The sequence below is a fragment of the Neofelis nebulosa genome, chromosome X, assembly GCF_028018385.1.
Source record: "Neofelis nebulosa isolate mNeoNeb1 chromosome X, mNeoNeb1.pri, whole genome shotgun sequence".
NCBI lineage: Eukaryota > Metazoa > Chordata > Mammalia > Carnivora > Felidae > Neofelis > Neofelis nebulosa.
In genome coordinates this window covers 20,007,585-20,034,058 of record NC_080800.1, presented here as the reverse complement: position 1 = coordinate 20,034,058, position 26,474 = coordinate 20,007,585, and the positions used below count along the sequence as shown (strand labels likewise).

General features: G+C 42.9%; 1 protein-coding gene across 1 annotated transcript; it reads left to right on the top strand.

The window, feature by feature from the left end:
• The first annotated feature begins 358 nt into the window (after positions 1-358).
• On the top strand, positions 359-25,611 carry ACOT9 (acyl-CoA thioesterase 9). Its single transcript, XM_058713499.1, has 16 exons — positions 359-518; positions 4,513-4,613; positions 6,291-6,317; positions 6,938-6,983; positions 9,123-9,293; positions 9,548-9,585; positions 13,639-13,722; positions 14,366-14,469; positions 20,458-20,531; positions 22,602-22,669; positions 23,403-23,514; positions 23,677-23,767; positions 23,944-24,029; positions 24,449-24,536; positions 24,692-24,842; positions 25,294-25,611. Exons 1-16 carry the CDS (start codon positions 499-501, stop codon positions 25,380-25,382), a joined length of 1,350 nt encoding a protein of 449 aa, XP_058569482.1. The 5' UTR covers positions 359-498; the 3' UTR covers positions 25,383-25,611.
• Positions 25,612-26,474: the final 863 nt, after the last annotated feature.

Here is a 26,474-nt window from a genome sequence, read left to right as displayed (position 1 = left end):
GCCCAGAAGATTCCGACGTGCAGCTAAGCGCAAGAACCACAGACTGGGATCCGAGGCGTGGGGGTCAAGGTGGCGCGACCTTCGGCGAAGCGTGATAACGGAGACAAGCTCCGAGGATCCCTCGCCTCCACGCCGCTCCCTGGCCGTGCTGTGTGGGGCCTTTAATCAACAATGGCGGGGATAGGCCTGTCCTGCGGGCAGCAACACGCCGGGCGCTGCCGATCCAGTGGGAATCTCCTCAGAGACAGGCTCCCGGCCAATGAGCGAGGCTGCAGGAGCTCGGAGCCCACCCCGCTCCGCAGAGAGCCCTCGCCCCCGGCCAGCAAGGCCCCGCCTCTGGGCTGGAAGGCCCCGCCCCTGGGCGGCTGCCCCCGCGAGAGTGCGGCCGTGAAGGGGGAGGTCTGGTCCCGCGCTCGCGCTCGCCTTACTCTCGACTTCCCTCCGCCAGCTGTCTCGCGTGGCCCGGGTCTCTGGTCGCGCGCGCGGCCTCAGGGCAAGATGAGGCGGGCGGCGCTGCGGTAAGTAGCAGGGGTCCGGCGTGGCCCTTTCGGGAGGGTCGCCGGCGCCCGCCCTCCGCGCTGCTAGCGGGTCCGGGCGCTAGGAACCGGCCGCCGGCTGGCGAGACTGACGCAGTGGTTTGGGGCGGGGTGGGGGGGGGGATAGAAAGTGGGGCCGGGTGGGAAGGGGCGCCCGCCTTCCGCTACGACGCCTGGACGCGTGCCTTCTGCCCCCGAGTGAAGCACCGCGACCCCCACTCCTGGAGCGGAGTTTGATATTAAAAGCGAAGCGGCACTTTGAGGGAGGAAGTTGGGTGTTCCCTGAAATTCCTTTCTCTTTGCTCATCACGGGTGTGGTTTGGGGGTAGCCGCTTGTGAGAGAGCTGGCGTTTAGCACTCCACCTTACTTCACAGCTCTTTGCCCTCCTTGGGAGAGCACTTTTAGGGTTAAGTGCTTGACCCACTTGGACTCCGGGTTAAGTGTGTTGTAATGTGGGGAGAGATTGCGGGGCACCTCTTGGGCTGCCGGGACCTCAGTCAGGACTGTGCACCTAGGTGCCGGAGTCCAGCTCCAGCAGGTCCAGGGATTCCCGAAGGATGAACGGCGTGGGCGAAAAAGTGAAAATAGAACAAAACTAAAATAAAAAACAAAAATAAAAATGGACACAGACAACAGCAGTGTGTTGAACTGGCCGATTTATTGTAGCAAACGTGGCATTATATATGCGAGTGATTTCCTTGTAACATACGTCGTCTATGTTTTTTTTTTTTTTTAATTTTTTTTCAACGTTTTTTATTTATTTTTGGGACAGAGAGAGACAGAGCATGAACGGGGGAGGGGCAGAGAGAGAGGGAGACACAGAATCAGAAACAGGCTCCAGGCTCCGAGCGGTCAGCCCAGAGCCTGACGCGGGGCTCGAACTCACGGACCGCGAGATCGTGACCTGGCTGAAGTCGGACGCTTAACCGACTGCGCCACCCAGGCGCCCCACGTCGTCTGTGTTTTTTAACATTACCTAATTTTGAAAATGTTCCTATGTGTCATCAACCTTTAAGAAAGAACATGGCGATTTTTCCCTAATTTTCCCGCATACCCTTTGATTATTAATTTCTTACATTATTCCATTATGCATCTGCATTTGTCTATAATTATCTATAGTCTATAAAGCATTTGCTTTGCCGTTCTCATGAAAGGCCCTCCATTTCTCAACACCTCAAGTGGAACAGTTACAGGGACATGACCTCCTAACCACATGAGACCGAGGCAAGGTGGTGTCTCGGTCGGAGGTGCCAGGAGGGGGCCAAAAACGCCTTAGAAACCCTTGCCTCACACATTCTCAGACAGTGCACCTAGGAATTAATTAACCATTCTGTACCGAAACCGACTAGGTTCAGTCATCATCTGGAATGCCTCCCGGGGGGCCAGGTGGGCCTAGGGGTTGAAGTCACCTGTGCCCAGAGATACACTCCTTAGTTGCCGGAGTGAGGCTTTCAGATCCATGTCTCTCCTTTGCTGGCTGCCTTTGCTGGCTGCCTTTGCTGGCAAAGGCATGAGGCTATCCTTCCTGTAAGTAGAGGAGTCTCCATAGGGGATGGCAAGGGCTAAACGTAAGGCCGCACAATTTCTGGCGGAACCTTATTTTCTTTCCTAATGGTTTTTTCTCCAGAGGGCCTGTCGAGGGCAATTCCCCAGCAGACACTACCCCAGGTAGTTTTAAGGCCGAATTACCTAAAAGTGGGAGGACAAGAAGCTTCGCTGTCGGTGGGCCGCCTGGCAGTCACCAATCTGTCCACAGCCCGGGCCTTGCCGCTCAGGCTGGGATAGCTCGGCTTCCAGCACCTAGGACTTTTGGTGCTGATTTGAACTTTACCTTGAATGAGCAGCAAGGTGAGGTGGGGGGTTGTAAGGTGAGGTGGGGGGTTGATTAGGCTACTTGGACAAGGAGGATGCCTTTTTCTGTGTGTCACCTCCCAGCTTGCCCAGTTAAGGCCTCGGGACTTAGACTCTAGGACAAGTCTGGCTCTCCCCCAAACCTTTTCAGCTGAGCACTCCAGCTGTCTCCAGCTTCTTTCTGCCTGGCTGGGCCCCCAGGGGCCTCACCCCTGTTCCAGCTTCTGGAATCATGCTACAGGTGCGCCATCTCTCCTTGTGTGCCCATACTGGTTCTGAATGACTGATCTCTGTCATTTGTCTTAGGGGTCCTGGATCTCCCTCACTATTCCTGTGGATCTTGCTATCAGCTGAAAAAGGTTCTCTGTCTCTCTCTTGTGTATAGCACTTAAAAATAAAAGCTTTATTAGCACTGTTTAGACAGAGTTAAAGTCATTATGGGAAGGGCCACAGTTGACTTTAGCTTACATTGGACATGATGTGAAGGGCCTTCTACAAAGCTCCATGATCTTGCCATGTGCCTTTTCCCAGGAAGACTTTCTTGATCTCCTCTCCCCCAGTTTGGAAGTCTTTTTCTTTGCACTAATAACTCTTATAAACCTGCTTTCCTTTCTTGTGAGTCCTGTTGAACCTTAAGCAGGTACTCTGTTAGTTGTTTAGTGAGGCAAAGAGTTCATAAATGAATACAGACTGTTCAAGATGATTAGGTTATTTGACTAGTGTGCAGTCTTTGTAGCTTATTTTTCCAGACTCAGGAAAGAGTCACTGAATTCGTTTAGTTTCTAAATTGAGGCATTTCCCCAGGGTGGAGGGCCTATGAATGGCATTGCCTGCTACTGTACTGGAAACTCTTCCCAGACACCTACCCTAAGCTTGGGACCCAGAACAGAGCTAAGACCCTTCTTTTCACATCTTAGGTGACTTCTGTGACTTCTTAGGCAAGCCATGAAGAGATTGGGCTCTTTGGTCTCCTTTCATTGGAAAGTTTTAATCATGGAGTCCTACGGCCTGAGTGTCCCAAGGCCTCTTGACGGTTTCTTCTAAAGGCCTAGGGATTTTGCTGTAAAACTCCCTAGGTCTTATCAGGGAATAAGCCAGTAACCCTGTGGTACTGAGGTGTTGGGTAGTGATTAAACCCTTCTTCCTCTCCCTCCACCTCAGCGCTGTATATGTAAAAAGGAAGTAGCCTGAGATTGTGAAAAGAGCAGCTTGCCTGCAGATGTGTTCGTGTGTGCATGTGTGAATGTGAACTTCTTTATCCTTATGACAGTCCCTTAGGATAGGTACTATAATTACCCCGTTTTACAGATGAAGAAAGTTTTGGCGGGGGGGGGGGAGGGGGGTGGGTGGCATAGTGGAGTTAGTCCTCGCTTGTCCCGGCATGAGGTAGTAAGAATTTACTAATAACTTGAACTAGAATGAGTAATAGTATCTGGAGTCCTTGACCTTGTCAGTGCCTTGCCTTCTTCAGCTGTGCATTCAGATTACTTTGTCAATTTCTGATATTATATATGTGTTATCCATGATATGATGGTAGTTAGGAGTCAACACTTAAGAAACAGTGAACCAAAACCAACTTAAACAACTTGTTTTGGCAGACTAGGTTAGGTGCATTTGGGTAAATCGTTTTTATTTTGTTTGGGGATTAGGAAATTTCTGCCCACAATAAATACTCTGAGTCTGGAAAGGGTTAATTCTGTTTTCAAAGTTTATTAACTTATAATTGGATTTAGCTTATTTATTGAGGAAATATGGTGTGATAATAAAGAACAAAATAAATGTTCATAATTAATTTACTCAGCTGTTTACCAAATTGATTCAGGGCTTCTGAAGCTAATAAAAAAGCAAGAATAAATCCATTAAACCTGGTTGATATCTTTTATTTATTTTGTAGATTGTTAGCTAGTTGGTCTCTTCTCTCATGAAATGTTTACTCTAGTTAGATGATTTATGGAGTAGCCTCATATGCAAATATACAGACCCTGGAGAAACAAGTACAGATCCTTACAAGAAAGTGTATACTGAGGGTGTGGAATGGTTAAGTGTTTTGGGAGGAGGGGCTGGTTTTGGGGGTTGCCGGGACGCCATAGAACCTACTCTAGTGTTTTTTATCTTGTTTTGTAGGCTTTGTACCACCTTGGGCAAGGGGCTGCGTGCTCCTGGCAGAGGACTCACTCAAGGATCCGAGAATCCCGAGAAACAGAGAGTCCTCCACCTGCATGAAGGCAAGCATGGGTGTTTGTGTTTTAGGTCCACGTGGTGAAAAACCCTGTCTTATTTGGGAGGCATACAGATAGGTACTTTAGGGCGAATGAGACATACTAAACGTAGATTTTTCCATAAACTTCTCATTTATAAGATGGTCAGAATAACTTTGGGTAGAGACCACATTCAGAATTTGAGCTTTGGTTCCTAGGAGCCTGGGAGACAGCTCTTTTAATTAAATGGCTTCCCCTTTCTTTGTGTTGGTACTGAAGGGGAAAGCAGAGAAAAAAGAGACCTGTTGCATAAGAGATGGACCCTTCAGTTGCAGCAACTAAATGCTCCTGATCTATAGTTTTGTTAGAGGGACAGTTAATCCATGCTCAGTTGAAGTTAATTTCAATTTCTAGTCTGATATGCAAACTATGGCTGTCTATATCAGTTTAGGAGTATTCATTATGAACAAAATTGTGGCTTCAAAAGGTACAAATTATATATATACGTATACATGTATATACATATGCATATACATATATATAATTAAAATTTCTTTAAAATTTTTTTATGTTTATTTATTTTTGACAGAGAGAGAGAGAGGGGCAGGCAGAGCGTGAGTGGGGAGGGGCAGAGAGAGAGGGAGACACAGAATCTGAAGCAGGCTCCAGGCTCTGTGCTGACAGCACAGAGCCTGTTGTGGAGCTCCAATTCACGAACCATGAAATCATGACCTGAGCCGAAGCCGGATACTTTAGCCGACTGAGCCACCCAGGTGTCCCAAATATTTAATTAAAATTTCTACTTCTTGGCCCTCACTACCCCCTTTATTCATACTCTGACTAAACTAGTAATAATCATTATATGTCAGTGAGCATCGGTAGTCTGTGTACTACTTGGCATACTTCCTGTCCATTCTTTTATTCAAGGAACTCAGGAGGGAAAAAAGTCAGAAATAAGACACATTTACTAGTGGTTACAGGCATACCTTGGAGATATTGCAGGTTTGGTTCCAGACCCCTGCAATAAAGTGAATATAGTGAGTGAAATCAATTTTTTTGTTTCCCTGTGCATTTAAAAGTTAGGCTTACACTACACCGTAGTCTATTAAATGTGCAATAGGACTATGTCTAAAAACACAGTGTACGTATCAAAACAGTTTAAATAGTACCACCAAAGCTCACTGATCACGGATCATCTTAACAAATATAATAATAACGAAAGAGTTTGAAATATTGTAAGAATTACCAAAATGTGACACAGAGACATGAAGTGAGCAAATGCTGTTGGAAAAATGGCGGTCATGCAGTGTGGCCACAACCTTCCAATTTGTACAAAACATACTTTCATGGAGCACAGTGAATACAATAAAATGAGGTATGCCCATATATTCTGCAGTTCTCTCTGATTTAGTTGTAATTAGAGTTTGTACCAAATTTGTGGTGTATAACAATTATTTGATAGAAAAATCAACTATTTTTTCGTTAAAGTGCATGTTATCTAACCATATTTGGTTTTGATCACTTAGCCATTGAAGGACCAAGTATTGCTACAGTTAATTTCCCATAACTGGAATATATACTTTTAAGTCCTATATAAATGCTAGGAAAAAAACATATGACATCAACATGTGAAATCCTATAGACATATTTTTTAGTCTTGAATTTCTACTGCTTATCTAATTTATTTTCCTTTTATCCATATAGCATGTTCACCTATACATGTGAATCACGGTGTGTGTGGTAATTAGTATCGACTTTTTCTTTAAGTGCTTAAGCTTCTTTGCATTAATTCATTCTTGCACTTTTTGGGCATTAACTAACATTAAATTACGTTCTTTGCTTTTCCTTGATTTACATCTTTGCTTCACTTTTGTGGCTTAAACTTTTCTAACAATTAGGATAGTATAAATATATGAAAGATCAGTTGGAATGAGACTCCTATTTGAGTATCACTGTCAGCCCCTGCACTAATCAATCTGCTCTACCAACTGCCTATAAGAAGCTAGGTGAGGATTTTGGTCATAATATCTCCATCATAAAGGGTCTCCTACTGACACTGATACTACCCCACCCAATGAATAATTGGAGTTACCCTGTTTTGTTTGTGTATGTAAATCCCAGTGATTGGCACAGAGTATTCTTTTTCTCACTAAGGAGACAGTTGTTTCACGTTTTTGGGAAGCACAGGTTTGATCCCTTCCTTGAGCTGTTTGTTGTGGCATTAAATGGAAATTAATGGATCTTTAAAGCTTTTGAGTGCATGGGTCGCTTTTTATAGTTCTTCAACTCATATCCATAATCCAGTTCTAGTATTTTTGTTTCCTGGAATGACCTCTTTATTTTTGTTTCAGTTCGTGATAAGTTGCGGGAGATAGTAGGAGTCTCCACAAACTGGAGGTAAGCACGCTTGTGCTCATTCATCCTTTCACCTTTAAAGTGGTATGCTAGGCTGTATTTAGGCTCAGCTGATGGTCTCATTGTAGGGGTGGAGGGAGCCCTGTGTTTGGAAATGGGTTGAGAGGGTTTTTTTTACTTGTGGGGAAGACCAACATTCCAACATACTCATCATTTGATGCATTCTTGTCATAAAATAAAGTCATTTACCTGTACTCTACATTTTTCAAAGTGCATTCAAGTATATTACCTCAATGATTCTCTACAAAACTTGTGACATGCTTATGGCATATGTTCCTATCCCTTTTTTACATATGATGAAACTGAAACTCAGAGAGAGAATGAATGAATTAAGGATCAGGGTTTGGGAATTAAAACTCAAGTTTCTTGGTTTTTCTATTTGATGCAGCCTGGCTCCTTTATTACTTCTTGTCACTTCACAATTAACCTGATCTCTCAGTATTTCCCTGCTGTGAAATAGGATAATATCCCTATTGGTGCATAGAATTTTGAGACTAAAATGAGATAAAAAAAAAGCAATCACTAGACATACAGTAATCTATTGTTGGTATAGAAATTATCTAATGACTTCTTTTTTAGCTATTTATATGAAAAATTTCAATGTTTTGAAAAGTAGAAAAGATGAATACCTCTGTCTCTACTATCTTGATTGGTACTTACATTTTTCCAGATTTGCCAATATGCATATGTTGGCTGAATTGTAATTTACTTATTCATATAAGTGAATTATAGGTATCATGACACTTCATACATCTCCAATAAATAAATATGTTCTCTTGTGTAACAAAGTCAGCAATCGTGTGTCTCTCCAACAAACAAGATATTCTCTTACTTGATGAAATATACAGTAATTCCCTCATAGTATATTACTCATCCGTACAGAATTTCTCAACTGTTCCCAAAATGTCTTTTATAGCTTAAAAAAATATCAAGATCCAATAAAGAATTGTATATTGCATTAGTGGTTATGACTCTTTGGTTGCTCCTAGTCTAGAATAGTAGACAATTATTCTCCCTCTTGTTTTTTGTGTACGAGCTTGACTTTAAAGTTTTTTTTAAAAAAAATGTTTATTTATTTAGTTAGTTTTTTGAGAGAGAGAGGGAGAGAGAGATGGACACACATGGAATGTGAGCAGGGGAGAAGCAGAGAGAGTAGGATACACAGAATCTGAAGCAGGCTCTAGGCTCTGAGCTGTCCACACAGAGACCACTGTGGGGCTTGAAGCTACAAACTGCAAGATCATGACCTGAGCCAAAGTCAGGTGCTTAACCGACTGAGCCACCCAGGCACCTGTATGAGCTTGACTTTAAAGAGACCAAGCCATTTGTTGTGTAGAACGTTCTATGTTCAGGATTTCCCTGGTGCTGTTTAACTTGTTTCTTTATCTCTTATACTTTTGGTAGGCTAAACCTTTCTGGCAATACTACTTCATAAGTGAAGCTTATCTTAATTAATGACATTGTCAGCATTTTAGTTTCCTATCCCCTTGGCGCTCTGTCTCTTCTTTTCCACTTTAATCATTTCTTTGTCTTCCCTTCCCATCTCCTTTTCATGTATTTTCCTCTTTACCTTTTGCTTTGCCTTTCATACTTCTTTTAGATATAGTTCATTTTTCTTCCTCTGTCTCTGTTTCCTGAAATCGAAGGCAGAGATAGAGATAAACATAGACATAGACATAGAGAAAGAGAGAGAGAGAGAGTGAGTTGGGGGCACAGAGAATGTGAGAATTGTCAAGGTGAGAAATGGGAATATGGGATTCAGTGGCCACTTTGTTCTTTAGCCCATATATGTATTTGTGCCCATCCCTCTATTTTTAATTTTGATTTGAAATATTCTATTTTTTGAATACACCTTTTGATGAGGGTGAATATGTGGTTTGTTTAAATATATTTATATCACTTACAAGTATGTATTACCTTTTTTATTTATAAGCCCAAGACATTTTAACAGAAAGTTTTTAATTTCACTGAGTGCCAAGTGGGGATGGAGGGAAGGAAGAGAAGGTGAGCAGGTCCAGACCTTTTTCCTTCTTTGATAGGGTATGACCAGCCTGAATGTCAATGCCATGTGGGATCGCACTGCTCCCTGTGTTTCATGTAGTTTGCCTCCTTTCTTCTCAGAGACCATGTGAAAGCAATGGAGGAAAGAAAATTACTTCAGAGTTTTTTGGCTCAGTCACAGAAAGGACTGCCACCCAGGAGAATGAAAGACAGTTATATCGAGGTTCTCTTGCCTTTGGGTAGTCAGCCTGAATTACGAGAGAAATACTTGACTGTTCAAAACACCATCAGGTAAAACGGCACTCTTTTTATTTATGTCATTTATTTGTTTTTATTTCTTTTGTTACTAAAACTTTGAGATGTAATTTACACACCGTACTGTCCACCTATGTAAAGTGTGCAGTTGTGTGGTTTTAGTATATTTGCAGAGTCGTGCGGCCATCGCTGCAATTTTAGAACCTTTCATCCACCCAAACTGTGTTATTCATTTTTTAAGGGGTGATCATCATGATTTTCATTTAATCACAGTTTTCTTTGTTTCACAGATTTGGCAGGATTCTTGAGGATCTTGACAGCCTAGGAGGTACTGGTATTATTTTAGTATTTCTAAATAGATAGTTATAGCTATATATTGAATCATTTGGCTGGAAAGGGCCTTTTTAATTCTTTAACTTGTCCAGATGAGGACATTCTAAAAGAGCAGTAAAAGAAGGGCAACTATTGCCTCTGAATTGTCATAATTTTTTTCCTGAAAATGTAGATTCCTGCTGAACAGTTATAATCCGAGTAGTCCTTCTTTCTAATAACTTTTCAAAAAGTCTTAAGTTTTTGGAAAAGTTGTTCGTACAGTACAAAGAATTCTTTTTCTTTGAATCATGTGAGAGAACAGTATTTCCTACAAACCAGGACATTCTCCTACATAACCACAATACAACTGTCAACATTGGGAAGTTAACCCTGATACATTAGACTGTTTGATTCTTGGACGCAACTCAGCCTTCACCAGTGGTCCTTTGTAGCAGAAGGGATCCATTTCTTTTTTTTTTTTTTTTTTTTTTTTTTAAATTTTTTTTCAACGTTTTTTTATTTATTTTTGGGACAGAGAGAGACAGAGCATGAATGGGGGAGGGGCAGAGAGAGAGGGAGATGCAGAATCGGAAACAGGCTCCAGGCTCCGAGCCATCGGCCCAGAGCCCGACGCGGGGCTCGAACTCACAGACCGCGAGATCGTGACCTGGCTGAAGTCGGACGCTTAACCGACTGCGCCACCCAGGCGCCCCTCTTTTTTTTTTTTTTTTTTTAATGTTTATTCATTTTTGAGAGAGAGACACAAAGAGTATGAGCAGGTGAGGGGCAGAGAGAGAGGGAGACACAGAATCTGAAGCAGGCTCCAGGCTCTGAGCTGTCAGCATAGAGCCCGACACGGGGCTCGAACCCACGAGCTGTGAGATCATGACCTGAGCCGAAGTCGGACACCCGACTGACTGAGCCACCCAGGCGCCCCAGAAGGGATCCATTTCTTAATCACATGTTGCATTTAATTGTTGTGTCAGGAATAGCTCCTCAGTATTTCTCTTTCATGACCTTAATACTTTTGAAGGTTATAGGCCAGTTCTTTTGTACAATTTCTTTCAATTTGGATTTATTTTATGCTTCCCCAAGATGGGATTTGAGACATGCACCTTTGGCAGGAACATCACAGAAGGGATGATGTGTTCTTATTGCATCTCATCAACTGGTGCATAATTCTCATTTGTCCCATTACTGGGATGTTAACTTTGGTTCTCTGATGAAGGCAGCGTATGTCGGGGTTCTTCACTGTAAAGTTACTCTTTGCGCCTTTGTAATTAATAAGTACCTGGTTGGCAGGTAATTTCAGATCTTATAAACATTCCATTCCTTCTCAGACTTCCAATGTATTATTTTAAAATCAGTATGGACTCAAGGATTCCTATTTTATTGAATGGATTGTAATATGTCGCTGTCATCTCTTGTGGTGCTCAAATTGTGCCGGGACTGTCCCAATCCCTTCAAGCTGACTTCTGTGTTTTTTTAATGTGTCCCCATCATTCTTTGAGCACTTCTTTACTTTCTGGCACAATAAGACCTCCTAGGCTCATTTGTACTTTCCCTGCCTCAGTCCTGGAATCAGCCAAATCTCCAAGGAGCTCTGGTTCTTTTTGATAGGGAATGGTAATTAGAGACCAAGATAGGGGTACTGGGAGTGGTCACTGCTGCTGGGGTGTCACTGCTCCCATGTTCTTTCAGTGGAAAAGCTGGAGAATATTTGCACATGCACGTAAATTTATATCTATGTCTGTCTATTTATCCATCTCTGAAGACCATGGGCTCACACTGGCAGTTGCAATTCTGGATCAACACCACAGTTTCATTCATTTCCCCCTTTTCATATTTGTAATGCCTCTTTCCAGCTGGCTCCATTATTCTAAATCTATTTACTTGTTTGGTAAGGTCCCTCTGTATGTAGCTCATTTCTTATCTCTGCCACCCCTAGCCTCTCATGGATGCTCCCCTCACCTCACTGGGATTCATACCAGGTCCTGTTCTGCTGGGTCACCCTCCTCATTGTGCTCAAGCTGCAACATGCTGGGCCATTGCTTTTGTTGCCTTCTCTTTTTATGTCCTCCGGCCCTGTTTGGGCTTTAGCACCTTACTCTGGGCTACCTTGCTTGCTCTCACTAATGACTTTTGGACTGAACTGTTGGGAATGGATTTAAAGAAAGGGTCTAATGACTTCTACAATATAGAAATGAGTCCATTGTTAGGCTTATACCTAGCTGCATGTTTCTTCAGATTAAATAAATTCAGTTAAACATTCTTATTGGCGTTTTAACAAAAACTACACACACATGCGCGCGCGCACACACAAACACACACACACACACACACACACACACTCTTGACTTTGGTTTACTTAGGTGTCCCTAAATACACAGACTCCCTTGGCATTAACCTGTTTTTTCCTCATTGCCTCCTGTTGATGGCCATTCTTTTCACCTCTCCACTTGATTCTGTTCCTTCAGGTTCTTTAAAGAACTTGCCTTATCACCTAATCTTTCTCTCTCATATTGCAAGCCATTTCTCAGCTTCACATTCCCTCACCTTCTAAACATATTCAAGGCTCTTCCATCTTATAATGGAAAGTAGGTAAAATCTCCTTCCCTTAGAACACTGTCAAACTATCTTTCTCTTTCACTTCAGAGCTAACTTTATGGAAAGAGTTGGAAAAAGTCATTTGCTCTTACTGCCTCTGTATCATGACTTCCTGTTTATTTCTCATTCTCACACTTGCTGGCTTCTGTTCCTCAGAGCCATTGAACTGCTCTTGCCAAGCTCTCCATTTTCCCCCTTATTTTGTGATCTAATGGGTGCTTTTCAGGGTTTACCTGACCCTATTGTGGTTCCTGATAAATATTGTTGAGCTCATCCTTGGGCTTTGTGACACTTCTACCTCTCTGGCTGTTCCTTTCCTATCTCCCTTGTAGGTTCCTCTTTTCCTAGTGATCTTTTGAATGTTGGTTATCCCCAGGGTTTTGTCTTCTCCCCTTTTTTTTGCTTATCTGTACACTCCCAGAGCTTCACTTGTTATCAGTATGTGGAATACTTAGGAACCTACATTTCCTGCCCTGCTTTTCTGAGTTCCAGATCACTTTGCCCTCTCGCCTATTGGACATCTCCATTTGGATATGCCCTAGGCTTCTCATATTTAACATGTTGAAAATAGTCCATTTTATTCTTCCTCTCTTCTCTTTTTCAGTGAATGGTGTACCATCTTCAGTCAGGCAAGCTAGAGACCTGAGATTATTAACATATTGAAGAGATTATTAAAATATTCTCTTCTTTTCCATCGATACTGACATAGGCCAGGCACATATGATTTATTCTATGGGTACCACAGAGGCTTTAAGTGGACTTTCTTGCCTTTAGCCTCTCGTTCCCCCAGTGCATCTGTTAGGAGGTGCATGGATGGAAGGATTTTTTTGTCACTTAACAAATATTTATTGGGTGCAGACCCATGTCCTGAGGGCTGAAGATACAAATTTGAATGAATCATGGGGGAAGCAGGGAGTCCACTAAACACAGGAGTATAATACAACTTTAAATGCACAGAAGCATGCTTAGCTTATTAAAATATGGCAAGTATACAGATAGTCTCAAGGTGGTGTAGGAGTCAAAGGTGTTAGGAGGAAGGAGGAATAACTCTAAGTGAAATGGTTGCTTCATGATGAGTCAGAGGGAAAATAGATAGCTGAGTCCTTGTGATTTGTTTCTCTTTTATGAAGATGTTTGATGCTGTTGGACTCATGTGCTGGGTTCTTTTTCTAATTGAGGCAGTGTGTCTCTGTGGAGTGGTGATGGGCCACCTGCTGGGCTTGGGCTTTAGACTTCGGCTTCTTGACCAAATCTAAAATTGAGTGGGTACTCAGATTAGAAGATCCCCAAATCACTTCAATGTGTAGAAGTCTTTGGACCTAGGATAAAGCTGCTAGTGGGATATGGGGGGATTGGGTCTTCAAAACGAGATAAGACTTTTTATGGATTCAGGGATTCAGTTGTAAATGTTGAGCAATAATCTTGCTTTTCCTTTCTTTGGTTCTCTTCTTTTTTCTTACAGTTCTCATTTGCTACATGCACACCAAGATTCATTCAGCTAAGGCGTCTCCTCTGTCTATAGTTACAGCCCTGGTGGACAAGATTGGTAAGCAATATTATTTTCTATGGATACTTAGAATTCTTAGTAATCACAAGAGATTATTGAAATTAGAGGAAATATTTTTGTTTTATGGGAAAATTTTTATGTATATATGCATTTGAAAATGTCTCATGGTATATACTAAAATACATATTTATTAAAATGATCTTTGAGTGGAAGGGTTTTGCATAATTGCAGTTTTTTTTTAGTTTTAAAAATGTTTGTTTATTTATTTATTTTCATGATGTTTATTTATTTTTGAGAGGGAGAGTGCAAGTGGGGAAAGGGCAGAGAGGGGGAGACAGAGGATCCAAAGCAGACCCTGTGCCATCAGTAGAGAGCCCAGTGTGGGGCCTGAGCCCACCAACTGCAAGACCATGAACTGAGCTGAAGTCCGATGCTTAACCGAGTGAGCTACTCAGGCGCCCCTCCAGTTTTAGTTTTTATATTCTTTGCATTGTCTACATTTTTCAAAAAGGTATACAGTTCTCTTTTGTATGTCAAAAACGTTGTTTTTAGTTTTGAAGACTAAAAAAAAAGAAAAAAGGAAAAGTGGTGGAATTTGCCAGAATATAAAATGAAATTTTCCTTTTGTAATACGGAAAATTTGGGGTGTGGTTTGAACTCAGATTGGCTTTCTGTTTCGCAGATATGTGTAAGACGAGCTTAAGTCCAGAACAGGACATCAAGTTCAGTGGCCATGTCAGCTGGGTTGGGAAGACATCCATGGAAGTGAAGATGCAAATGTTTCAGGTATGTATTCGTCTAAAGGTTGCTGGCTTGTTCCAATACAACCAGCTAGTCCCAGCGAAAGAAAAGCATATTTACCTATGCTTTTTACCTATGCTATACCTATGACAGGTATATAGCTCACCAGTTCTAGAAAAAGAATTGAAAATTCATGTCATGCAGATGGTGGGTTATTAACGTGTTCTTCCTGGACAAAGACTGACACTTTGTTTGGTGTCTCGGTTCATTGTTTATTACTTTCAAAACATGTCAAGGTGCTTATTTCTGGTTTTGCCCCAGAGAATTTCACAAAAGTCTGAGTTACATCAGGCACGAATGGTACTTACTGGTCACTGTGTTAGTTTCCTTGGGCTGCTGGAACAAAGTACCAAAAACTGGGTGGCTAAAAATAACAAATTAATTATCTCACAGTTTGGCAGCCAGAAGTCCAGAATCAAGGCTTCAGCATGACCATGCTCCCTCTACAATTTGTAGGGGGAGAATCCTTCTTTGCTTCTTCCTATCTTCTCATGGTTTGGTGGCAGTCCTTGGTATTCCTTGGCTTGCAGCTTGAACGCTTTGATCTCGGCTTCCATTGCCACGTGCTCTTTCGCCCTTGGGTGTCTGTGTCTTTGCGTCTCTCCTCTTCTTCTTCTTTTTTATTAAATAATCTCTGTGCCCAGCGTGGGGCTGACACTCATGACCCCAAGATCGAGAGTTGCATGCCCTACCGACTGAGCCAGCCAGGTGCCCCTCTTCTCTTCTTATAAGGACATCAGTAATATGGGATTAAGGGCCCACCCTACTGCAGTATGACCTCATCTTAACTGATTATATCTGAAACGGCCCTATTTCTAAGTAAAGGTATGTTCGGAGGTACCAAGGGGTAGGACTTCATATATTTTTGGAGGACACAAGTCAACCCATAACAGTCACTTAGACTAAATGTAGCAGTTAGGAACAGCCCGGCTAAGGAGCAGAACTTTGAGTAGCTGTTATAAAGAAATGAAGAAATTTGACAAGAAACATCTACCTCAAAGAGGATAATAGCACAGAAATCAGATAATTCAGAGTATGTCCCACGTTTCATTGTGAAAATTTATTTAAGAATGACTCATTCTGGGGGCACCTGGGTGGCTCGGGTAAGCTGCCAGCTTTGGTTCAGATCATGATCTTGCGGTTGAGTTTGAGCTCTGCCTTGGGCTCCGTGCTGACAGTGCAGAGCCTGTGTGGAATATATTCTCTCTCTCTCTCTCTCTCTCTCTCTCCCTCTCTCTCTCTCTCTCTCTCTCAAAAAAAAAAAAAAAAGAATGACTCATTCTGGTGAGCACAGCATAACATATAAACTTGTTGAATCACTGTGTTGTACACCTGAAACTAATGTGACATTGTCAACTATGCTCAAATAAAAAAAATAAGGAAAAAAAAAGAATGACTTCTTCAGTTACACCAGAGTATTTAGTAGGCTCATTATTCAGATAGACTTTTTCTCTTCTGGAATTATGAAGTACTTCACCTTTTGGAAAAAGTCTAAAGCTTGTTCTGCAGTAACTAAAGTTTTTGTCAAAATAGTTAAGTAGTTTTTTATTTGGGGCTCTCTGTAAGCAGTTGGATTCTTTAAGTTCCATGTTGTCATAGCTGACAGTAATACTGTTGTTAGAACAAAACACAGTAAGCATGATGGGGATGCTGCTATGATTAGTCCACACTGTTTTTTTTTTAAGTTTATTTGTTTTGAGGGGCGGAGAGGGGCAGAGAGGAGGAAGAGGAAGAGGAGGAGGAGGAAGAAGAGGAGGGAGAGGAGGCGGAGGGAGATGGAGGGAGGGAGAGAGAGAATGAGAATGAATATCTCAAGCAGGCTCCATGCCCAGTAAGGAGCACAACTCGGGGCTTGATGCAACCACCCTGGGATCATGACCTGAGCCGAAGTCAAGAGTCGGACATTTAACCGACTGGGTTGTCCAGGCGGCCCCTGTCTGCATTTTTTAATCTTCATGGTTGATTCCTAGACTGCTCAGATTCCTGCCATAGGAATCAAGGTAATTTGAATCTGGGCCAAATAGGTTGAAAAGAGTTACAGGAGTTATTGTGAGGAGAGGGCCAATGAAAATCACTGTCAGACAAGTACAAACTTCTGTTTTAAGTTTGTATTTCTCATTGACCATTTTGACTAGTAACTCAAGACTTGAGTGATCCTTTCTATTCCAGATAGGAAGCTTGGCGGTAGGTGCTTTGCCTCTGGTTTAGGTACATGTAGGTTTAAATCCCAACTCTGCTGCTTATTAGCCATGTGAATGTGGGTAAATTACTTACCTTCTCTGAGTTTGCATTTTCTCAAGTGTAACGTGGAAACAGTAATAGTACCATGTTTTATTGTGTGGTAAGCATGAAATGACAAAACAACCTAACCATAGGAATTAGTTGGTACATTGCCTGTCACACAGTAACCACTAATCAAATGTTGACAATAATGTTCATTTATTATCATTACTATGGAGGTGGTCCCAAATATTTTCTGGGCTTGACCTTCAGACTCATCTTTCTGCACGCCTGTTTTATCTCTCCTCCTACATGTGCTCTTGCTACCTTAAATCAGGTGTGTGACAAACTGAGTACCTCAGCTTCCTTCCCAATCCTGATCCTCCTCCATTTCCCCCTTTGCTGCCCTGGGTCCAAACCTTTGTCATATCTTTAATTTCGTCCTTTCCTATACAGCCTTTTGCCAAGTCTTGCAAATTCATCACCCATAGCAACCCACCAGAGAGTTCTTTCTTCCCTTTCCTCTCGGCCTCTGTGTTTCATTCAAGGCCTCACTGCCTCCTTTGTGAGTACCTTAACTGTCTTTTAATAGTCTACCTGCCTCTAGTCTTTGCTCTCTCTGTTAATTGTACAGATTTTTATGAGTTAGATCTTATAAAGGCAATCTTAAATCACATTGCTTTCCTTCTCCAAACCCTTCAGTGACCATTATCTGTGGATTAAAGTCTGAACTCTTTTGACTAGTTAGGATCTAAGGTGCTCCACAAACTAGCTCCCACCTGCCTTTACAACTGTATTCCCTCTGACTTATCATTCCTATACCTTCTTAGAGCTTGCTGCTGGACATTTTGAGCATTCAAAGAATAGGGAGTTACTCATTTTTGCATTCTTTTTTTAATGTTTGTTTATTTTTGAGAGACAGAGAGAGAGAGAGAGAGAGAGAGTGAGGGGAGGGACAGAAAGAGAGGGAGGCCAGAATCTGAAGCAGGCTCCAGGCTCTGAGCTGTCAGCACAGAGCCCGATGTGGGGCTCAAATGCACAAACTGAGAGATCATGACCTGCCCTGAAGTTGGACGCTTAACCGACTGAACCACCCAGGGGCCCCTCAATTTTGCATTCTTGATGCTTGGCACTAGTAGGTGTTCATTATAATAAACCATAATGTAAACAGTGAGTGAGTAGGTTGAGTATCATTGCTTATTCTTTTTTCTTGCCTGAAATCCTCATGTTCTGGCTCCACACATTCGTATTCTACCTCTGCTTCCAGGCCACCTTATGCTCAATCCTTCCCTGATCCTTCCAGCTCATAGTGCCTGTTCCTTCCCTGTGACTTCTGATTCTTCCTCCTGGTACCTGCTCTTCTCCTCTGCAGAGCTGCATATGAACACATCTTTTCTCTTCGACTACACTGTAGGCTCCTTGACATAAGCAGCATCTGGGTGTGAGTCACCTAGCCCACTTCCTCGTGTCCATTCATTTAACATTCACTTAGCAGTTTATCGAATGCGTGTTCTGTGCTCAGTGTATAGCAGTAAGCTAAACAACGTTTCATTCTCTTACAGTTTACATTCTAGTAGTGCTTGATAATTTTCTGCCTCAACTCATATACATCATCAATCATTGATTATCTTCTATCTGCCAGTCTTTGTGCTAAGTGCTAGGCATACAAATGTGAGTAAAAATGGTCTTTGTCCTCAAGAAAAGTGTGCTGCAGTCGGTGATTATGATATACAGATGGTCCCTGACTTAGGGTGGTTTGACTTCCTATTTTTTGGCTTTATGATGGTGTGAAAGAGTGTTCAGTAGAAAGTGTACTTTAAAGTTTGAATTTTGATCTTTTTCTGGGCTGGTGATATGTGGTGCTGGGCAGTGGCAGTGAGTTGTAGTTCCTGGTCAGCCACGCCATCAGGAGGGTAGAGGACTGACGCACTTGCAACCCGCCTGTCCCCATATGGCTTTTCTGTTTTAAACTCTCTGAACAGTATTAAATAAGTTCCCTGACATATTCAACACATTGTTATTAACGAGGCTTTATGTTAGATGCTTTTGCCCAATTGCAGGCTAATATAAGTGTTCTGAGCATGTTTAAGGTAGGCTAGGTAAGCTGTGATGTTCTGTAGTTTATGTGTATTAAATGCATTCTTGACTTAAGATATTTTCAATTTATGATGGATTTGTGGGGATGTGACCTTGCTGTAAGTCGAGGAGGATCTGTAATATATTAAGTATCATGCAGCTTTTCTCAACAGAGGCACTACTGGCATTGGATGTAGGAAAAATTCTTAGTTATGCAGGACAGTCCCCCGCACTGTGAGGTGTTTAGCTCCTTGGTTACCCCTGCCCGGCTAGTGATGTCCCTCAAGCCATGTGACAACCAAAACCAGTTCTGCACATTTCCAAGTGTTCCCCGTGGGAGTAGTATCCATCTCTGTTACATTGAGTACCACTTTCAGGGAGGACTTTGTTTCCACTCTGGTGGCAAACCAAGGAAGGGATGATGACCTCTGCCTGGGGAGGGGGCAGGGGTGGGGAAAAGTGTCTTGAGGAAGGTGGCTGTGAGGAAGGCCCAGGCTCAGGCATGGATGGGAGGAGTTCAACAGCACGGTACATTCCAGACCTCCAAGTTGTCAGGTGAGCTTAGGGAAAGGTTGCAGGTGTGAGGGGCGTGTTTGGTGAGCAGAGAGGAATCTGGACTCTGTCGTGGAGAGCTTTATATATATTGCCAGCAAGCTTAGAGCAGATGTGGGAAGAAGGTTGAGGGGGAAGGCGATGTGGGCCTGAACAGACAGCAGCGAGGAGGACTAGTGAGGAGGTTTGTTGAAGAGTGAGCCTAGTATGCCCTCAGCTTATGATAGGACTTTATGATATAACTTCCCTGGAAGTACAGATTCCTAGAGAATGAAGAAATACCTCAAAGCCTCAAAGGCTTGTACATTGTAACTATTTCACTCATTATGTGGAATGACCAGTGATCCTTACCCCTTCTTGGGAGCCCCCTACGCTCAGCTAAGGGGGCACAAACGTGTGCTGGTAGCTGGCATACTGAAGTTACCTGAATATTCTAATGTCCATGAGAGCGGTGGGCACTTCACCTGGCTTTGTGTGCCATTGTGAGGACAGGTAGGCCTCAAGAAAGCCAGAACTTTGCATAATGCAGGACAGTTAAGTGACAGTGATGCAGAGGGTCCCTCTGTGACCCTTGCCCTTGAGTCTCAGTCACGCACACTTCCAAAGCCCGTAGGTCATGTCCATCCCAGCCCTTCTCGCATGGTGTCCTGTTTGAATTTTGGGGTGTCTTTCTCCTTTTCCAAGACCACAGCCTTCTTGGTCTTGCTCCATTCCCACCCAGAGCTTAGTTCTGTGTCTGGCAACTCAGCAGATGGTGGTTAATGATGCACTTTTCTTTTTTTTTTTTTTTTTAATTTTTTAATGTTTATTTATTTTTGAGACAGAGGGAGACAGAACATGAGTTGGGGAGGGGCATAGAGAGAGGGAGACACAGAATCTGAAACAGGCTCCGGGTTCTGAGCTGTCAGCACAGAGCCCGATGCGGGGCTCGAACTCATGAACCGTGAGATCATGACCCGAGCCAAAGTCGGACGCTTAACCTGCTGAGCCACCCAGGTGCCCCAGCACTTTTCTTTTTCTAATTGCAGCCCTTTCCAAAGCATGCATGACATCTGTTAGAATTGTCATAGGTCTTCTTGTTAAATGTATTTCTTATGTCTGTATTTTCTTTCCACTGTTCTTTAGTTACACGGCAATGAATTTTGTCCTGTTTTGGATGCAACCTTTGTAATGGTGGCTCGTGATTCTGAAAATCAAGGGTAATTGCTGTTTTTTTCCTAATTCTTTATTTTGGAAAACTTCAAAGATACACAAAACTGGAGAGAAGACTATAATGAAATTTCCATATACTCATCACCTAGACTTAGAAGTTTTAACACTTTTGCTGTATTTGCTTCATCTCTTTATTAAAAATGTATTCTTTTCTTTATTATATTTTATTTTTTTAAATGTTTATTTTTTTGAGAGAGAGAACGAGAGACAGAGTGAGCAGGGGAGGGGCAGAGAGAGAGGGAGACACAGAATGTGAAGCAGGCTCCAGGCTCTGAACTGTCAGCACAGAGCCTGATGCGGGGCTTAAACTCACAGACCATGAGATCATGACCTGAGCCAAAGTTGGACGCTTAACTGACTGAGCCCCCCCAGGCGCCCCAATGAATTCATGGATTTTAATAGTAAATGTATTTCAGTAAGTTGCAGCCATTGTTCTTGATGCTCAGAGCGTACTGTGTTTGGGCAGTGGGAGCTCCTTTAAGCCGGCTCCTGGAGTAAACTTGTTTCACATTTCCCTGCCAGTCTTCCTGTTCTCTGGTACGGTGGGATATCTTGGGCTCACTTAACACATTTTCTTCCTCAGGCCCAGAATCAGCCATTTCTCTGAGGAGTCTTGGGGTTCCTCTTAGTGAGTACTGGTATTTAGAGACCAGAATCTGGGCACTAGAACTATATTTTCTACTCATTTGTCATTATTTCTAAGCCTTTTCAGTGGACAGAGTTAGGATGTATATTAAAAAGCAACAAATATCGGACCTCGTGAGTTAATGTACCATCAATTCCAAGTCAGATTGAACTTTACAGATTTTAACTTATTTGGCTTCATACTTTTTTCCCCTTAAGTTGAATTCTTGGTTCCTAACAGCAGTCACCCGGAAGGCATTCGAACGGGGGGAAAAAACTGTTGAACTGTGGGGGGTGGGTTCTGGGCTGGGAGGAAATAGTACAGGATTGCTATTGGTACAGGACAGAGTCTGGGGGCCTGTGGGAATCTAATTTGTATTAGTAACTTGAGGTAGGGGTCCTCATTGAGAAATCTTTGCTGCCTCATGAAAAACTGCCTTGGAAGAGTTGAGTTAAGGTCAAACAGATGTGAGTGTAGAATGCTACTCTTCACTTTCCCACTGGGCTGGGCAGACCTGCGGGTCCTAGGGGCTGGCCCTGGGTGGGGGACTCCTTTCCGGCCCTGTGGAATTATTTAAAATTTCTCTCCCATTGTTTCCATTGTTGTTTCATCAAATCTTTGGATTCTACCACAGTGAAAGCACCCCCCCCCTTTATCTGTTTTCTCTTTTGAGAAATTTGCCACCTTCAGAAAAGTAGAATGATGCAGTGAGCACCCAGAGAGCCCTCACCTTCAATTCACCAATTGATATTTTGTCTTACCCTCTCTATATAAATACACACATGTACACACTCTTTCCCTGAATCATTTGAAAGTAAGTTTGAGACTACTTCACCCCTGGATAGTCCATCATCTGTCTCCTAATAATAAGGTTATTCTGTTACAAAGCCTCGATGCCTTTATTATATCCAAGAAATTTAAGTGAGACAGTTATATTATCTAATATACAATCCATATTCAAACTTTGCCATTTGTCCCTAAAATATCTTTTATAGCTCTTTCCCCTGGGTCAGTATCTGATTGAAGATCATGTATGGCATGTAGTTATTATGTTGGTTTTTTTTAAAGCATCCCCCTGCCATTTTCTATCTCTGAAGACGTTGACATTTTTGGAAGGGTCCAGGCCAGTTGTCCTGTAGAATGTTCTACAGTGTATTTTTGACTGTTTCCTCGTTATGACAATCAGGGGAAACTTTTTGGTGAGAGGCAGTTTCTTTTTATAATGGGAACTTTCTAGTGTACAGCTTACTCTGTAACTAGAGGGCTCCTTACTTGTTCCTGGGTTATTATATGAAACAGTGAGTAAGCATTACCTAAAACAAACAGCAGAGACTTGGAAACCAGTGGGTAAATTGTTCACTTTCCACCTTTCCTGGGGAAAACTGTATTTATAAGCCTCTTAAACTGTATTCTTTTCTTTTCTTCTCTTTAGGCCGGCATTTGTAAATCCACTCATCCTTGAAAGCCCAGAGGAAGAAGAACTCTTTAGACAAGGAGAATGTATATTAATTTGTTTATAATAAGATACGGTTCTGCAAAGCACACTAGCTGTACTGCAGAAGAGGTTATTTAAGAGCATGTATGGACTGTTCATACCAGTCAAGTAGTCTTATTCATGCTGAGAATTTATTGAAATTAAAAATACCTTATTTTTGGTTCCAGAATCCATAGTTTAACAGTTTTCCTGATTAGACAATATTTGTTAAGTGCAAAAATTTGTTTTCTCATTTTTAGTAAAATGGGAAATGTATCTTAGTGAAATAACTGCTGGTCAGGGCTCTGGTTCAGGATAGTCTTTTTAAAAACTTTTTTAAATGTTTATTTTATTTTAGAGAGAGAGAGGCAGAGAGAGAGGGAGACGGAGGATCTGAAGTGGCCTCCACACTGACAGCGCAGAGCCCAATGGGGGACTCAAACTCACGGACCGTGAGATCATGACCTGAGCTGAAGTTGGACGTTTAACCAGCCGAGCCACCCAGGCGCCCTGGATGGTCTAAGTGTGGTCTTTAAGTGGTCTCACACTGAGCCAGTGTAATTTCCGTGTGAAAGCAGGGAGTCGCTGGACACTTTATGTAGCCTCAGCAGCCTTCTTTGGGATATATGTACAATTTCCGGTGGGCTTTTTGAAGTCAGGAGATACTGCCTTTGTAGGGTCCGAGGCAGCCAAGGTCAGGAACCGCAGTGCTGCAGTGGGACCCTCCTGATCGTAGCTCCTTGTCGTCCTGTGTTCCAGTGAACAAGGGTAGAAGGGTTGCCTTCAGCTCCACGTCATTACTGAAAATGGCTCCCAGTGCCGAGGAGAGGACAACCATACATGAAATGTTTCTTAGCACGCTCGATCCAAAGTAAGTTAGGGTGGTGAGATTCCAGGTTGGGAAAGTATTTAAACCTTGGCCTTCTCCAGAGCCACGTGGGCCTCAACATCTTGGGAGTTGTTTGCATATGTTTTACCTTTCATCAGTAAAAGCATGGCATTAAGAGGGTTTCCTGAATCTCCTTTTGTACAGGACTATAAGTTTTCAAAGTCGAGTTTTACCCCCTCATGCGGTGTGGATGGAGGATTCAAAACTGAAGAGCTTGGAAATTTGCCACCCTCAGGTATTGTAAGCCAATGAAAAATCTTCTAAAGAGGATAACTTGCTTTGGTGATTCTCATCTAAAATTTGATCCGCCTTCAAACTGACCTCTGTTCTGTGGCATTGTTAATTCCTTTGTTCTGTATATGAGGGTGGTCGTGAGCTTGTATTTGTTAATAATTATTTTATGCCTTATAGGAGCGGAACATTTTCAATCGGATCTTTGGCGGTTTCCTTATGAGGAAAGCGTATGAACTTGGATGGGCTACCGCTTGTAACTTTGGGTGAGTTTGGCAGTGTGGCGCCAGTAAAAGTATTCAACTTCTGAGAGACAGTTTGCAGTACCCCGTTGAAATGAACCATTTTAGGCCAGTCTGGATGTGTTGGGGTATGTGCTTTGTTTTTCAATCAATTTCACACTGATACCACCTCCACTTGGTCTTCATTTTCAAAGGCTGTTCCTCTGACTTTGTCAGTTAGTGCATTAAAGACCTACTGAGAAAAGGTGATGACAATGCAGAAAGGAAAAGATAGAGTGGTGATCTCGTCACATTGGCATCCCTTACCATTTCTCACTGGTATGATTATTTGCCCCTTCCCTAGGTTTATTCTCTTATCATTCACATTTTGCTTCAGCTGATTGTTAGGGGAGAAATAGACATCTGAATTTTGTGGTTGACCCAAATTCTGCCTTGTCTGTTAGTGGTTCCCGACCGTTTGTAGTAGCAGTGGATGATATCATGTTTCAGAAACCCGTTGAGGTTGGATCACTGCTGTTTCTTTCTTCGCAGGTAGGTGTGCGATGAGGGATGAAATAAATTTTTTATCACTCGGGCCCAGAAGAGAAGGTTTTTTTTTTTTAATTCTAAAGCCACTGTTTCTCTTATGACTGGCTTTTCTCCCCTTCCTAATGCACTTGACTAACTATCAGGTCTAAATCTCTTAGGTTTGCTTTACTCGGGACAGTTACATTCAAGTCAGAGTGCACAGTGAGGTGGCCTCTCTTGCGAATAAAGAGCATATGACCACCAATGTCTTCCATTTCACGTTCATGTCAGAAAAAGAAGTGCCCTTGGTTTTCCCCAGAACCTACGGAGGTAAGCAGCAATGTCTGTCCTTAGTGAATGGAAGAACGTATAAAGAAATTTTTCTTCTTTTAAATTGTTGTAGGAAGCATAGAGACGCCTCTTAGCTCCAAGAGCGTATCTCTAGGAGATAGCGCTTTCGAGGGTCTGCAGCCTTGACGGCCAGGATGCCTCATGGCCTGCAGGCTGCCGTTGCTGCTCTGCCTGACCTGGCTGCCGTCTGGAGGGTCAGTCCAGCTGTAAGCGGCCACTGGTGGTCAGAGACTGGTGCAGCCACAGGAAAGGGGCACGAGTCGAGGCTCACCCCTCAGGATCCTTGCACACCCCCAGCCCGACAGGGCCTGCCTAGAGCCATTTTTGCACGCTCCTTGTTGCCCTCGTGTTCCCAAGTAGCCTAGCTGTCCGTACAATGATTTTGTAAGGTGCCATGGGCTTCTCCATGGTTCTCTCTTTTGTGTTTCAGAGTCCATGTTGTATTTAGATGGGCAGCGGCATTTCAACTCCATGAGTGTACCGGCGAACTTGAGAAAGGACTACCTTGTGGAGCCCTAGGAAAACCATGCTTGTTTAAGAGCAGCCCTCCACGGTGGCATAGTGCCTGTTGAAAGCCCGATCAAGTGTTTTGGTTTCAGTCTTTATTCTCATCCTCTGTTGAGAAGAAGAATGTATTCAACCTTTAGGATGATCAGCAAAGCAGAACAAGGGAGTGGCTGGGTGGGGCAGAGGAAGAGGGAGTTATTAAACAATAAACACTCTCAAGACAATTTAAATTAGAAACCTACCATGTCACCTCCTGTGTGGTAAAGAAATGAGGGCAGAATGCCTTTATATGTAGTTGGAAACGTTTCTTTTCTTAAGCTTATCACAAGCTATCCGTATGTGCAGTTTCCTGCCAAGCTTTTGGAGGGCATTCCTTAAGCCTGACGCTGCAGTTCCCCTGTATTGTCTAAATCCCATCAACCCTACATGAGTCCTCTGTGTTTTGCCTGCCTCTCCTTCCCAGCTTTGGTTGTTGGCAGGAGGCAGATGAAAAGTCGGGGTGAAGGGAGCGAACAAAAGGTAAGGCATTTGGAAGGATTTGTGGGAAGCTTTAAGCCTAAAGCCATACCAAGAGGAGGTGTTCAGAGATGATCTGTATGAGGACACACAGGACCATGTGTTCATTCTTTCGTTCACCAGATAGCTTTTCACACTCTACTCGGAGCTGGCCAGGATATATCTGATTCAAAAACAGGAACAGTGACAATAATGGCTGCTTACGCTTGCTGAACACTTGCCATGTGCTAAGGCACTGTCCTGAGCACTTGACGTGTATTAGCTCATGTATTTCTTCTACCACTACTAGAGGTAGGTTCTCTAACCCTCTCAGGTTAGGTCACTCAAGTACAGACAGGTTAAGTGACCTGCTCATGGTCTCACAGCTAGTAAGTGGTGGTGCTGGCATTCAGAGGCAGGCAGTGTGGCGCCAGGGCACGCTTGACCAGTACATGGGACTGCTTTCTGTGTCCAGGATCACAGTGTCACCTAGGAACCCAAATGGAGGTATTCTCATGAGTCTAGCCAAGACAAAGTTCCTTTCTTGATGGGAGGTCGGTTGAGTCCGGGAGAGACAAAAACCAGGCTTTTGGGAAGAAAAGAGTCCTC

Coding starts and splice junctions, on each gene's coding strand:
- ACOT9 (XM_058713499.1), top strand. CDS start 499: ATGAGGCGGGCGGCGCTGCG. Junction 4,614..6,290: donor AGTCCTCCACCTGCATGAAG/GCAAGCATGGGT, acceptor TTATCCATATAG/CATGTTCACCTATACATGTG. Junction 24,537..24,691: donor TGCTGTTTCTTTCTTCGCAG/GTAGGTGTGCGA, acceptor TAAATCTCTTAG/GTTTGCTTTACTCGGGACAG.